General features: G+C 38.2%; 1 protein-coding gene across 1 annotated transcript; it reads right to left on the bottom strand.

Annotated features, from left to right (window-relative positions):
• Positions 1–2,485: 2,485 nt before the first annotated feature.
• On the bottom strand, positions 2,486–15,577 carry LOC111327291 (2-oxoadipate dehydrogenase complex component E1). Its single transcript, XM_088724677.1, has 25 exons — positions 15,523–15,577; positions 14,174–14,394; positions 13,812–13,929; positions 13,380–13,474; positions 13,191–13,297; positions 12,598–12,714; positions 12,111–12,222; positions 11,441–11,538; positions 10,962–11,025; positions 10,479–10,645; positions 9,951–9,995; positions 9,494–9,609; positions 9,314–9,389; positions 8,613–8,701; positions 7,783–8,054; positions 7,231–7,413; positions 6,401–6,540; positions 6,112–6,268; positions 5,647–5,747; positions 5,400–5,501; positions 4,648–4,710; positions 4,298–4,480; positions 3,668–3,731; positions 3,493–3,578; positions 2,486–2,740 (listed from the first exon to the last, which is right to left on the bottom strand). The coding sequence occupies exons 2-25, from the start codon at positions 14,313–14,315 to the stop codon at positions 2,627–2,629; spliced, it is 2,811 nt and encodes a 936-aa protein (XP_088580803.1). The 5' UTR covers positions 14,316–14,394; positions 15,523–15,577; the 3' UTR covers positions 2,486–2,626.
• Between the last annotated feature and the right edge of the window lie 212 nt (positions 15,578–15,789).

The following is a 15,789-nucleotide window of genomic DNA, read 5'->3' as shown; positions in this document are numbered from 1 at the left end:
TAAAAGTGCCTGTTTGGTCATTAGTCTGAAAAGAACTTCTGACCAAAACATTGCCTATGTTTTTGTCGCGTTTGAATGAAATGAGCGGAGGCTGCGAAAAGATTGTGCTTGTCTCTGGATCGTTTTGAAGTAATTTAAAGTTTTTAAGAATGGTGGATTTAACTGAGTAGTTGTGAGGGTGAAACGTGAGAGTGAATGGAATGCGGTCGGAATCTTCCTTTTGCGACGTTTGTAGTGCTGAATGTCGATCAATAAGTTGGGCGCGGTAACCCGCTTGAACGACAGAATCAGGGTAACCACGTTTATCGAAAAACTGGCACATTGACTCTGATTTGTGGTGGAAATCAGAGTCATCACTACATAAACGACGAAGTCTTAGAAACTGAGAAAAAGGAATAGAATTCTTAACATGAGATGGATGCGAAGACGAATACAACAAGTAATTATGCGAGTCTGTAGGTTTGTAATACACACTAGTGCATAAACCGTTGCCTTCAATTGAAGACTAGGTGACCGATTCCGAGAACACCTTCGCGACGTGGAGAGGAATGACAAGGACACATCGAAACCAGTCGCTAGACATTTTAATTTACCCAATCATTCTAAGCAACATATGGCAATCTGCGGTCTTTCCTTACACTTAGGTAGCACGGAAAACCGCAAAACTCTTGACCAAGGCTCATCTTTCAAACCGGCAGTCTAAATCCCACAGGTATCAACGAACGCTTTTCATTCCACTAATTTATTCGTGTTTTTCTCGTTGCCATGTTCCCACCAATCACGTAGCTCCATTTTCTGCCTTTAAAATCACACACAACCCACAATTCCTCTATTCGCTCCGACGAAGGGCTAACGCTCGAAACGTCAGCTTTTATAACCGTGACGGTGGCCAATTTACCATTTCAACTTTGTTGATACATTCAAATTATTTCGTTACCCCCACCGACGCAGCGCCAAACAGTTTCTTTAGAAACTATCAGCCTTGGTCAGTTTTGGCTGCTTAAGTTATGTTTCATATGTTTGTTGTTGTTTGATTTATCATCTACGGGTTTATATCGAATTAATTTGATGGCCTGCTCCCAGTTGGCTTGTTAGCTCAATTGGTAGAGCGCTGAACTAGTATCGCAGAGGTCAGTGGTTCGAATCCCGTACAGGCCTGAAATTTTTTTCAGGTCTGATTTTCACTATTGCTCAAATAGTGCTTTACTGCGAAGAATCGTTCTCATATACGTCTTATAACCGCAGTTCACACATATGTTTCATATGTTTGTTGTTGTTTGATTTATCATCTACGGGTTTATATAGAATTAATTTGATGGCCTGCTCCCAGTTGGCTTGTTAGCTCAATTGGTAGAGCGCTGCACTAGTATCGCAGAGGTCAGTGGTTCGAATCCCGTACAGGCCTGAAATTTTTTTCAGGTCTGATTTTCACTATTGCTCAAATAGTGCTTTACTGCGAAGAATCGTTCTCATATACGTTAAGTTTTTCTCTTATTATGTACGGCTTGGGGCCAAGCCGCGAATACTCATCTGAACAAAATCGTTATTTTCTTCGTTCTAATGTACTTTTCCGATTATACATCTCACAGTGCTCCTCTTTTTAGTTGTTGGGGAATTCTACAGATAAAAATGCTTTACTTCAAATTGTGTTGCCTCTGTTACATGACATCAAAAATCGCTGTGCTCCTCCCAATATTTCTGAACTTTTTACTCACTCTGAACAGGTTCATTCCTACTCTACTCGTTTCTCAGTAGCTGGAAGCTTTTATATAAAACAGGCGAGAACAAATCATCAGTTGTTTTCCTTTTCTAGAGTTGGTGCGAAAATATGGAATGGCATCCCCCTGAAATTCGTAAGCTAAAGAAAGCACCTTTTAAAAGTGAGCTAACTCACTTGCTTTTGAAAATTCTTGAAATTGAGGAGATGAATGTTGACTTGCGCTACCTTGACCTTTCTAGCTTATATTTGTATTTCAACTGATTAGCTTTCTCTTCGACCTGTTAAAAACTCCCTTGTGTGACCGGCTCAGTTAAAACCTTTAACATGATTATCACTACTATTATTTATTTGCTCATTTATTTATTTATTTCATTGTTGTGTGTGTGTGTGAGTGAGTGTGTGTGTCTGTGTGTGTGTGTATGTCTGTGTGTGTGTGTGTGTGTGTGTGTGTGTGTGTGTGTGTGTGTGTGTGTGTGTGTGTGTCTGTCTGTGTGTATGTGTGAGAGCCTATACAGTGTCTGTTTAGGTAGCCCGCCTAGAATAGCTTTGCTAACTGCGGGCTACAAAAACCTTTATTTCTTTCATTTTAAAAAATAAAGTCAATGTTGTTGTTGTTGTTGTTGTTGTACGAGTTGCGCATGTTTTTCTTGGAGAACGGTTTCTCTACAACTTGAAGTAATAACTTAGTCGCGGTATAAATATATTAGTCCTTATTGGTAGGACGTTACTTGGTTTTCCTTTTTTTTAAATAAATTTTCTTTAAAAAAAAAAAAAAAACCGTAGGCTTCACTTAAAAATTAACTCGGGCAGGACGACTAAAGGCACAGCCTGGTGCTGTAGACCATTTGTGCAGGGAAGAGAGGGGATGATATAGGTCTTTCTCCAGCTTAGCGCAAAGCATTCTGGTTAATTGTCCTTATTTGGGAACGTGCCGCTCAGAATGTCGGTTACTTCTTGTGAATGTAGCTTTCCAATGCCAACTGCGGGAACAGCCAGAACTCTTCGACCAATATACTGAAGCTGAAACGGAGAAGAAAGAATCGATTTATCAATCAACCAATTGATGGATCAGTCAATGAGGCCTAGCTTTCTAAGGCAATCTGTCAATCGACATGTTAAACAATCTGTCACTCAAAAAAGTTAACTGGCCAATCAATAAGCTACTCTCACCATCGATCAGTCTGTCAGTCAGTCAAGAGACCGAGTGAGTGAGTGAGTGAATCAATCAGTCATTAAGTCCGTAAGTCAGTCATTTATTCATTCAGTCGGTCAATCAGTCAGTCAGTCAGTACGTCAGCCAGCCAGTCCGTCAGTTAGTTAATAAGTCAGTCAATCAGCTAGTCAGTCACTCAATCAGTCAGTCGGTCGGTTGGTTGGTCTGTCAGTCTGTCAAACAAGCTCAATCAGTCAGTTAATCAGTCAGTCATTCAACCAGTCAGTCAGTGAGTCAGTCATCGAGTCAGTAAAGGCGCTAAGCTGCTAAGAACCTCGCTACGGTTGCCTTTTCACAATATCAACTCAGTTGATAAAACCAAATCAGCAAGATAACTGGTAAGTCAATTAATCAGACAATTGGCCAGTGCTTTATCAGTATTAAAACGTCTATCAACCCGTTACTCTATGAACAAGAGAAGAACTGTAGTTCCTATAGAACTTCCACCTCACCCTGACACGCAATCCGAAAGCAGCTATACCATTCAGAGACAAAAAAACTGGTTACAAGAATTGATATCCGGTCGGTTGTAAATCATAGTTTCATATCATCGTTTCACCTTAACTCCCAGAATATTCTCAAATCGAGGTGATACGAAACTCCAAGCTCCCATATTCCTTTGCTCCTCCTGACTCCAAACAAATTCTGCATAGAAAAGTCGTATATGGCTGTCAAAAACAAAGCTATTCGTTTAATGTTTAAACAGAACATAGGAGCAAGTATTTATATGATACCTTTCGCTTTAGGAAACTTTTTCAGCTCTTGACGAATCATTTCAGCTGGAAATGGACATAACGACTGGGGAGAAAATAAAGAAAAGCTGTAACTTTAAAACTCCACTGTAAGCAAAAAGGAATTGTCCCTTATTAGTATAAGCAAACCTGCTCACGGGCGAAGTGGCCCGCATGCAACGCTAGAACTTATTACGGTTATCCGAAAACCGTGATAAGCGGAGGCGCTGCATGAAATCAATGGAAGTGTCCTTATTCCTCTCCTTTCCTAGCTAAAGGTAATCCTGGTTCTTAACCCCTATCACCCCTCCTGCATTTTGTGCAGTTTTCTGGCCACGTTTTGAAGTCAAGATTGCCCACCAAAGGGACACCGCTTTTCCTAAATGCCCAAATTATGATCCTTCCTTGGTGATTTGCGCGGTTTTCGCAGGTGGACTTTCAAGCTTTAAATTTACTGCCGATAACAAGAACAATAACAAACAAACACATTAAAAATGCTGCCATCTGTTATCTTCATAAAACTGACGCCTCTGATCAGGGGACACTTGAAGTGGCTTTGAGTGAATCCCCTTAAAAAAGGGCCCACTGAATTAAGCAACAGCTCGCTTTCTAGTATTAAAACGAGTCACCTACCTCCAGTCTAATAATAGCTGTATCCAAGCTTTGGGTCGCCTCCCTTTGCTTGGCTAAAGCGTAATAATGCTTTCCAGAACAGAACACAACACGGCGCACTAAAGCGCTATTTACGATGTCATCTCCAAGTACTGGTTTGAAATGTGTCCCTGGGCCCATTTCTTGTAGGGTCGATACCGCAGCCTGAGGAGAATATGAGAAAAATATGTTCTCATCCGTTGTGCGCGCCATAAATTTAAAAGCAAAGTCTGCAGCTGAACCAAGTGGGTTCTTGCGCCAAGGCTTGTCTTAGTTTCACTAGCAAGAGTTCTATACTTTTCTTGGATAGGATACGCGTCCATCTCACTCACCGGAAGTCTTAATAACAGCTTGGGTCCCACCACAATCAGTGGCTTCCGGAAGTCACGGACCATCTAGGACAAAGAATAATAATTGTAGTAAAATGGGAACAAATTCATATGAGGCAATTAGTTCAAGTTCTAGTTTCGCTTTCCGTTGATCGACTCAGGCTAACGGTTTTCCTAAGCGAATCACTATCGGAAAGTATAGACAATGAAATTGAATGGGTCTGTTATAAAGTAGATTAAGACATGTGTTCTACCGTTGTTAAACTATCACAGAATTCCAGGCACACAGTTCGGATTTAGACAAAATTTCACCAATAGTCCTTTTACAATTGTGGTCTTCGTGGCCAAGCCTTTGAACAGGAGTGAGGCTAATGGTGACCCTGTTGTGATAGAGACCTGTATCTAGTTAGCATGATAACAAAGAAATTTGCATTTGAAAAGCAGCAACATCTCTATCATAACAAGGTCACCCTTAGCCACACTCCTGTTCAAAGGCTTGGCCACCAAGCCCAGAACTGTAAAAAGGACTATTCGTGGTTACTAATAATATTTTAAATAAAAAATTCCAAAATTGAATTTGATTGAAGAAAGCACTGCTCAGTAGTGACTACTGTAACTAAACCGTCGAGGGATTCAGTAGCAGAAAAAAAAAATTAAAATTCTTTAAGATCTTTTTTCACTCCATACTTGAGCTTAAATTTTGCCATGTTATCCTATTTTTCGCCTCGTTTACCCCGGCATGCATTTTAACTCACCTGTTGACGTAATAAGTGGAAGTACTGCGCAGGCGTGGTTGGGTTCACCACCTGCATATTCACACTGTCGCCGTCCACTCCATCTTCTCGACTGTCTGTCATCTACAGAGACAAGAAAAGTATCAAAGTGTGGTCACCAGTTTCTTTTCTCCACTGTCCTTACTGCCTTGAGAACTATATTTTTCAAAGCACTGTAACAGGCGGAGCCAGTCAAAGACTATAGTGAACTGAAGCGAATACCACGCACCTGAAGGAATCTTTCTATTCTACAAGAAGAATGTTCAGGTCCTGCGCCATCATAGCCATGAGGCAGTAACATCACCAAACCACTTTGAAGCAACCACTTTGCTGAAAATAAAAATCACTTTTGTTGTTTCTCCGCACCTTTCTTAAAGTTAGTGTTCGGAAGCGAAACGGGAAATCCAAACAAACACTTTAATTCCAACACGGTAAACTGTAGACTCACGGTAAACGACAACGACCATTAAACAAAACTGCTACTCGATAAACTAAAAACTTTTCAACTCCCTCTAACAAATCGCACACGTCAAAATTCAAAAGGTCCGCGTGATTTGCTTACGACATTATTAGTTTACGTAGTCCCAAAGCATGCGCACGCGAGTCGCACGCGCGCAAGTTCATTAATGTCTTCTTAACTGTTAGAGAATAAAATAATTACTATCAACAGAGTTAAAAATCGTTTCACTCTTACCCTCTCCTCCTGATATGAACGTGTCGATAATTATCTGTGCGCCGTTGAAGAAATCTCCGAACTGCGCTTCCCAGATAATCAAGTGATTTGGGTTCTCAATACTCATGCCATATTCAAAACCGAGACAAGCTTCTTCCGACAAAGGACTGTTGACCACCTGAGTGCACAACAAAATTGTTTCTTTTTTTTATTAAAAAAAAAAAAAAAGTTAGCGGACAAGTCTCAGATCGAACGAGCACAGTCTAGAGGAGTTCCTGGTAGAAATTCTTAGAATAATAGCTCTTAATACCTCAAGGAATCCTTTCTGCTGTTCGGACATGTTATTCAGTGGTACAAACATCTCGTCGGTTTGTTGATCGACCAGCATCGTGTGTCTGTGGCTAAAAGTTCCCCTTCCGACATCTTGCCCGCTGAAGCGCACATGATAGCCTGTCAAACGGAATATTTAAACAAAATGAATAAGCTGATAAGTGTAAACTAAAGCCAGTCCTAAAATGATAAAATTTTTCATTAAACAGCAAACAACTTTTGTTTCATTTGGTATGATGTACACAGCATCTTTTGAAAGTGCTTACGTCTGTAGACAAAACTATGGAGCTAAATCTGCTGAGATAAAACTATTTCCAAGAACTATCGCATGTTGTGTTGTACGAGGTGGTTCTAACGTTCACATCTGTGGATAAAACTCTGACCAGTGTGTTATCATCCAAATACCTAGGGCGCAGATCGAAGATTTTTCTTAGGACGGGAGTTCATCACTGAGGACTTGCCAAAACTGACGGTGACGTAAACAACTTTTAAAAGCGAACTACAAAGAAGAAGGCTTATGACTAAGCAATAACATAGTGTGAACTGCTGAGAATACCTAGCAAATAACACAGCAGGTTTAGGATAACCTTGAAGTTTATTTGAAGGTCGCAGATACACTCCTGATACCTTCTCATAAGCTGTACAAGGTAGCTCTATCATTTAAGTCTGCAGATGACGCTTTTGGAGTGTGGCGTTTCACCACTGATTGCTTTTTTTACATGAACTAAATTGTTACTCTTTGGATAAACCTTACTGCACGTCACGTCAAATGCCCTCTCCTCAAAATTGAAGATGACGTAGCGTTTTCACCTTGATGAAGAAGGCTTCCAATGGCGAGAGCTTCTGCAGTAGCCCAGTCAATCCCGGTGCCACTTCCTAGTTTTTTGATCCTGGCTTTCGCGTGAGTCTTTTTCAGGTGCGGGTGAATGTTAAAGGAATCAGGTGTTTCGACAGACTTCGCTCCAACGAAAAGCAAGCCCTCTAGGGGGAACCCTTTGTAAGGAGAAAAGGAGCCATTTAAAATGAGAAGTTTCAATCAAGTGTCAGAGAAGTCCTGGATTTCAATGCTTTTGCTCTACTATGTTCTGACATTGACTCAAAAACTCACGCCATCTTCCTAATCAATCAGGTACAATATTAAACCTAACCATGTTTTTGTCATGGGCATTTTCAGGCGTTTTAAGCTAGTCCCGTGCATTTCTTGTGACCATCTCATTGGCTCTTCGGAATGTTCACCTCTGTTCTGATTGGCGGCAAAGCCTTGGTTCTAGCTTTAAGTCATTCGATGGAAGCGCGATCTAAACAGCCACTGAGTCAATAAACATAAGCTGCCTCTTCATTGCAAGGCAATTAATATTCTACCTGTATCCCAAGTAGTAATCTTATCCTCGCTGGCCTGTACAAAGCCTTTCCAGTGTCCCTCAAGGTGGCTTGTCTGTGGAACAAGATTGTCTGAACGCTTCAATTCTTCATTAAGAAAATCGGTATATTGATTGTCATCCTCGCTTCCAAATGCAGCCACACCTTTTTGCGCTAAACTGTTAGCATACAGCACTGGTACACTGGGTCGACTCGCTATTTCTTGGTACATTACAGGTTGTGTGAAAGATGGATCATCAATCTCATTATGACCCCTGACAAAAAAAAAAAAAAAAACCAAAGCAAGTAAAAGCCTGAGTTTCAATTTCTCATGGGGAACTCAGAGTTATTTTTGGTGCCTGCTCGTGAAAAGACGATCATCGTATCAACGAAACTTAACGCAGCGGTTTTAAGTACATTCTTAGCATTACCGATGAGGCGTTCATTCAAGGACGAGAATTTTTTGAAAACTATGTTTATTAGATCACTGACAAAGACTACAGTAATAAAAACAAGTGCAAATTTATGTAAGACAGAAACATCTAGTTTCTCGCTTTGTTAATATAAATTGCCAAGGATGGTGTTAATCCGCCAATTGTGCCGTATTTGCTCTTTTTTTTTTTCTGTTCTAATCTTCAAATAAATGTGTTACCTCTAATGACTTTTCTGCTTGAAAATGTTTTGGTTTGTAAGGGGAAATTCATCTTTGGTCACTCTTGGGAGCTAAAAGGTTAATTTCATTAACAAGGAAATGTTAGGCGGTTAGTCTCTGCATCCACAACCTTTGCCTTCTCCTGTGAGGGACAACCTCAAAGAAAGTAATTCAAACATACCATTGTCTGTAACAGAGCATGTCAACAATTATATCCTTTCTGTATTTCCCTCTGTATTCAAACGCCAGGCGACAAGCTCGGACCACTTCCTATGAGATCAAACGCAAAAGGAAAACTTAAAGGATAACGATAAGTAAGTCTAAAAATACTGATGTTTTTCTTGTTTTTTTTTTTTGTTTGTTTTTTTTTTTCAGTACCACCGAACTTTCCCCTCCATCAGAACGGATTAAAAACCACGTCTCTTATAAAGCAGATTTCAATATTGAATGTCTTTGCTTTACTTCGCCCTGTGATTGACCCAGAAAACTCACGCCACTCTATCAACCAATCAGATGCACACGAAAAACCCAACCACGAATTGTTCGCCCGCGTTTTCCCGCGCTTTCCCGCGCTTTAAGCAGCTAGTATGTTTTTACTCTTTGGGTACTTTTCTTTTTCTGATTGCCCGTTGTGATCATTTGGTTTTGCTTTGACGCTCTATCCAAGCTTGCAGTCTAAATTGTCTTGCATAGACGGTTAAAAAGTCAACAGTTATTCTTAGAGATTTTCAAAATTTCATTGATGTGAAAGTGGCCATGCATTTATTGTTACTGTACTTATAAAAACAGTACTAAAGAGAGTAATAATGTTATCTACCTCCACGGTAGAATAATAGATATAAAAAAAGCAGAGCATAACAATGTCTTGGAAGAAACATTTACCTCAGGGTTATCACCATTAACATGGAGTACAGGACACCCAATCATTTTACCAACATCACTGCTGTATCTAGAAGACCTGCAAAGTAGATCTCGTAACTTCATTAAAAGTTCTCACCTTAAATGTTACAGTGCATCAGAAGAAAAACATGCCAATTTGCAAAACACAATGAAAATTATTACCTTCCTCTCTCCCCAGGTGTCGTGAAGCCAAGCTGATTATTAACAATCAAATGGATTGTGCCACCAACACTGTAATGAGGAAGGTTTGCCAGACAAAAGGTTTCTGCCACAATACCCTGTGCATAAGACAAATATTCTGCTGAGTTGTTGAAGGTTTTCCTCAAACTCAGTTTCTGTGCTAACAAGAGTGGTGTTGTGCCCCTCCTGTTTTTTAACACACCATTAACTTTCCTTGACCAAACACAGAATATACTCACATTCATGACATTACCTGGATTATGCTTAATAGGTCTTTGTTAGGTCAGTTTATTCAGGCCTTTGTCATGAAGAACATAGTGATGCATTCTACGCTTTGTGGTAATAAAATGTGAAGGCCTTGCTTATGAGTGGCTTATTCAAGAAAAATCAAGAAGCTCAAATGCTTATTGCCAGTCAGATGAAAAATGCATTTTATTACCTGGGCAGAGAACGAAGCATCTCCATGCACCATAACACTGAGCACCTGAGAAAGAAAAAGGATGCAAAGTTTAGAACTGATCTTGTTCTTTAATCACTCACCAATAGACTAGGAATTTTAAAGTTTGTGACGAAATAGTTTGCAAAGAAGGCATCATTAAGTGAAAAAGGAATAAGGGAATCACCAAATCCTTTCCTTTCACCAGATGCTAATGACCTAAAAGCTCGATCTGCTTCTGTGGAAAGTGCCTCCTTTGAAAGATTGGTGTAGATTAGCCAATTGTCAGCCAGTAAGTCGGTCAGCCAGTTAGACGGTCAACAAATTATGTAGTCCATTAGTCAGTCATTCAGTTACTCAATCAGACAATATTATTGGTCAGTGAGTTGGCGAGTTGGTCAGTTTGCCTCTTCTACATACATTTATATTAGCCAATAACTAAATTTACAAGAACACTTTCAATATACCCTGTATATACATACATATATGTACAGTAACCCCAAAACAGGAAGCAACTTAAATTGCATCTACCTTTTCACCCAGTGGGCTGTCTGTGAGATTGCTGAAGCAACCATCCTTTAATGTAAGCTGTCGACCCCTCGCCTTACCAGCTGTAACAGGATTGACAGCTTCCAAGTGTGATGGGTTTGGCAACATGGTCACCCGCAAATTGCAATCTTCAAGATCAACAGAAGTGTCTAAAAAGAATATTAAGTAAACAAAACAAAAAACAGGAAATTTAGAAAATCTGCAATTTTCAAATGAAACTCTGTGATGTTAGGGGGAACTTTAGTTAGTAATCAGTTAGAAATGGAGAGGGTGACAGAGTCTTCAGTACTTATTACATCAGACTTGCTGTTTAGAAAACTGAAGCTATTGAAGGGTTTCTTTTAGATGAAATACCTATGTGAGCAGGTTCCTTGGACAAGCTTGTAAATATTTATAATTAATTTATGTAAGACTTGTCTGGTAGTTCTTTGAAAAGGTTCTGAACTAATGTTGTCATTAACTTACGCAGGTGAGAGAGGACATCTCCAATGCCTTGGGCACCTGGAGGAAGCTCAGAATTCCCTTTGATCTGTTTTTGTTAAAAGAGATTAGGAGTAATGTTTTCCTTAATAATTAACCAACAATGACATCTACTGATATGTCAATTATATCAAAATAATAATAATAATGATAACCATCTACTAAAAATTGAAATTATGATCCAAAAGTTTGGAAGATTTTGAAACAAACCACTGACCTCAAAACTCATCTACAAGTAATCAGAGACAGCAATAAATAACAGTAGATTGGAAATTCAATTTTACAGGGAGCCTAGTTTAAGACAAACTTTATCAAGTAAGACAATTTCACTGATAAGAAAGCTAAAATTAAGATAAACACAGTTGTAATATTGCACATAATGTCCAATAAAAACAAATTTAGAACCTGACCAAGGGTTAAAATCTTAAAAGCAGTTTCTTTATCAAACTTCCAACAGTTTAAACCTTATGGAATAGTTGGGCTGTAGGATATTTCAGAAGACCAGTTAAAAGGTTGAGTCGTCCTCGATGTGGTATGCCTAAAACTAACTCTTGGATTTTACCTGAAAAAAAAAAAAAAAAAAGTTTTCATTTATTGAACATGTAAGGGTACTGCACTTAAAAAATACAGTCCACACCAGCCTCATTATTAACACCTTTTAAAAGTAAAATTTGAAACAAACAAAATCAATTTAAAATCCACCAGCCATAACCAGGAAACATGCATTGAAACTTCAACCCTCATTTGCAGAATCAAAGGGTCTGAACTCCACTGCCCAGGAATGGTGATTGGGCTATTTTCTTGAGCACAATACTTGACTCACACAGTCCTTTCCTCTTACATAGCATACCACGCATAGGGGCTACACACATGTTGTAGTGCTCCTGAATACTACAACATCCTAATTCAAAAACCTGTGGATAAGTTCTCTCTGGAATCCATGCAAGTCAGTCTAGTGTAATATCCTCACCATTTTTCAATAATCGCTCCACAACATAACTAAATACAAAAAAATACTCACTTAACACACAGTTTCAACACATGTTCACTATTGAAAGATGTATACCCAAGGGGAAGCTTACCAAAAGATTATTAAGCATTACCTAGCATCAGAGTCACTGACTTTAAACTTACTGTTAGAGGACCGAAGAAAAAGTTCATCAAAAAATGCTATCATGCTCTCTGCTCCTTCAGCACCATATCGCTTGACTGTTGGGAATTTTTTGGCCAGAAAATTGTCAAATGCCTAGTTTGAATGTAAAGGTGTATAGGAGCAAATTAAAAATTGAATGTTGAGACAATACATAAAAATAATCTAAGCCACTTGTAACTAAAATTTCACATTAAATATTCAAATTTACTTTTCTTTTCCAGATTAGATGAATTTATAGGAGAACAGGAGATTCTCTATGCAGCTTGGAGACTACCTCAGAATCTGAGAGGATTTGCATCACTTTGCAACTACTTAATTTTTAAAAATTAAAACAACTCAAATTTTTAGTACTAACAGCAAGAAAGATCAATGACCTATTAAGTAAGTTGGCAGCCACATACATAATCAAACAACCACTGTAAAAATATAAAAGACAATGCACATCACAAGTCAATCAGTCTGATGTACCTCAGATTTCAACAAGAGCTTTGCCAGATATTTCTGTCTTTTAGATTCATTTTCTAGTGTCCAATAAAGAACACTCTTTTCAATCAACTGAGCTAACCAAAGCTTCTCTGACTCATCCTACAAGAAAAAAGACACACATGTCCAAGTAATTAGGTCATTACAATTATCGTAGCAGCTGTTTTTTTTTTTTTTTCAAGTCCCATACTCCTAGTGCGGCAAGTAAATGAAGCTAGCAAGACTCAAAATAGATTATACAATTGAAGTATTTGAGTGATGGTGATTAAGGAGGCAGTAGGTGCCCTTTTGACAGCAGCAACAAGTAATAATGAAAAAAACAAACATTACAGCTACTTTGATTTCCTTAGGTGCTGATGAGGAGAATTTGTTCAACAATCAATCTTTACTTGGTGATCATTTCCTTCATGACCTTAATGTTTGTTCCAGGGATCATGTTTTAGGGAGAATTTAGATGCTAGTCACTTAAGAGCAAATAACCAAGAAAACAATGGTCACATTAGAAAGTGAAGATAAATGTTTCAAGCTGAGGGAGCTTAACCTAAAAGGCTCCTTGAACTAGAAATCTGTTCTCATACCTCTATATGTTGTATTTCTGCGGATAGCTGCCCACAATAAACTTTTTCCAAATGTGTAAGAATTTCTGTAAGGGTAGCTTCCTCTTGACCGTTATAACATAACAAACCTTAATGTACAAACAAAGAGTTATCAATAATTTAACTGACAATCAGTACTACAACAAAGGAATTTTCAAAGAATTGTCTTACCTGATAGCTTGAAATATTTATTTACATCCACATTATCCAAACCAAAATTTTCCACAGCAAGTTCCTTGGAGTTCTTTAACATACTTTGAAAATCTCTGAGAAAAATGGTAAAATATCAGTTACTTAAAATAAATATTAGATTTGTTAGACGTCATTTAAGAATAAATACTATTTAACTATTTATTTAATAGTTTACATTTATGAACTCAACTCGCGCAATTATTTATTTAAATTTTTTAAAAAAATTTTTAACTTTTTACGTTTGTCACCTTTGTACTTTGTACTATTCATCTTTATTCTCTTCTCACTTGAGAATGATGACATGGAGTCATCGAAACATTGTGTGTTTTTCTCGCTAATATTTATTCTTAAAAATAAATAAAATTCAAAAATCAATCAGAAGGAGCAAGAATTGTATGTACACGTATGTACCTGGTTTTTGACTTCAAAGGATTTATGTCTGCTAGTTTATGCCCATGTTCTCTATAAGCATTTACTAGTCTAAGAATATTGGCATTCTTGATTCTGTTCTGCAACTCCTCTTCGCTCTCTAAACAAGAGAATTAAAAGAGTACTTAAAAACCAAAAAATATTGATAACTAGACAAGGTATGTCTCTTTACTAAGAGTACTAGAGACATTCCGTCACCTCCCTTGTGATGAACACCCCTCTGATTAACAATAACTCTCCACCACTTCTAAAGGGAACAGGGGCAAGGGTGTCTGTCTCTTCTTCTTTCATTCTTACATTATTCTACAACCAATCCATTCTAATTTTATCCACTTATAACTGACCTTCAACGGTTATTTGAGGAGAGGGCCTGTAACCAAAACACCCACTCTTTGCATGATACAGTTTGACAATATTAACACTACTCCTTAGGAAAACTTGATGTAAATTCTTCAAAGGTATCACAGGCCATGCAATTCTCCACATGATGGTGTTTGTTGGTTGAGAAACTTAAGCTGAGGGCTCCTTCACAATGGCATGATATCAGACATCAGAAAATCCCTTCCTGCAATAAAATTAAAAGAGTGGGATGAAAATAAGAGAGGCATATACTGCCATGAAAAATCATAGGTCTTGCAAAATTTCATCTGATCTCAAAATATCGTCTACCTATGCAACGAGTCCCAAATTCCCAAACTAATTGTTCAAAGATTACAGAGTCCAATTTTGTTTCTTATAACCTTGACAATCATTTGAAAAGATGGCTTAAAGAGTAGCAAAAAGTCATTGATCTGAGAGATGTAGGTCTGCAAATGTTATCGCTGTTGTTTAACCCTTTCCCACTAAGAGTGACTAGCATCTAATATCTCCTTACAATATCACCCCTGAATCACACATTAAGGTCATGAGAATATAGGAAATGATCACTAACTAAAGAAGGTCTTGATTGTTGAACAAATTCTTCTTGTCAGCACCTTTGGAAATGTACAGAGAAGTACAGAATGGCACAGATGTAGAGGAAATATTGCATGCAGTATTGATGTTGAAGGTTTGCAATATGAATGCAAAAGTGCATAGCATCTCTATGGCCATTATCATTCCTCATCAAATTAGAGAAAAATTTTAAGTGCCTTTTTTCTTAGATCACACTTTAAGTTAGCTAATCAACAAATACTCGAAATGTAGGATGGCAACATATTAACGCTGAAGATTCAAAGTGAAATCTTTGGTTGGTAGTTAATGTTTTCATTTTACACATTTTTCCGCAATCGAGGCTTTACGCATGTGATAATTAAATTTTGACGTCGGTGCCCATAGAATCACGAACACCCGTAATTGTAATCAGAAACATTTTTCCTGTCTGTGCGATTATAACCCTATCAATCCGTTAGGATCGATTATTCTATCGAAACAAAGACATGCATGTCGAACGAAACATTGAGCTCTCCGTCCAGTCATAAGCCTTCTAACCTGCACCTGGCCGAAGATATTATTTTTGGCAATGTGGCAATACCGTCAAAACAAGAGCGCAATACTGAACCATGTGACAACTTCAAATGAAACACACACGATTTAAATTATTGTAAAGAAAAAACACACGTAAAGCGTGGCAAATTATAACACTCATAGGTATAGAACACGTATCAATTAGAGAAATCAAGGAGACAAAAGCTAAGATGTAACTTCTACTCACAAAGTTTGGGGCTTAAGGACTGAGACCTGATTGACTTCTCATCATAACGGCACACTACGAGTATACTTATATGATACCTCCTTAAAATTCGTACAGCCGCTGAGCTAACGAGTTGATGGCGCCAACGTAAACAGGATATCTAAACATGTAGTAATGACAGACAGGTCTTGGTTTGAGGCTTACTCGATGTGTAGGAACATTCTAAAAATATAGTTTTACATTTTAGTTAGATAGGATAAAACAGTCGTGTCATTAAAGACTAAAATA

This window comes from Stylophora pistillata, chromosome 6, assembly GCF_964205215.1.
Source record: "Stylophora pistillata chromosome 6, jaStyPist1.2, whole genome shotgun sequence".
NCBI lineage: Eukaryota > Metazoa > Cnidaria > Anthozoa > Scleractinia > Pocilloporidae > Stylophora > Stylophora pistillata.
This window is presented reverse-complemented; position numbering and strand designations above follow the sequence as displayed.

Excerpts from the sequence above, each read along its gene's own strand:
- LOC111327291 (XM_088724677.1), bottom strand. The coding sequence starts at position 14,315 with ATGTGGAGAATTGCATGGCCTGTGATACCTTTGAAGAATTTACATCAA. Across the intron at positions 13,930-14,173 it reads TCCTCAAATAACCGTTGAAG|AGAGCGAAGAGGAGTTGCAG; the intron begins GTCAGTTATAAG and ends TCTCTTGTTTAG. Across the intron at positions 4,711-5,399 it reads TCCACTTATTACGTCAACAG|ATGGTCCGTGACTTCCGGAA; the intron begins GTGAGTTAAAAT and ends TCTTTGTCCTAG.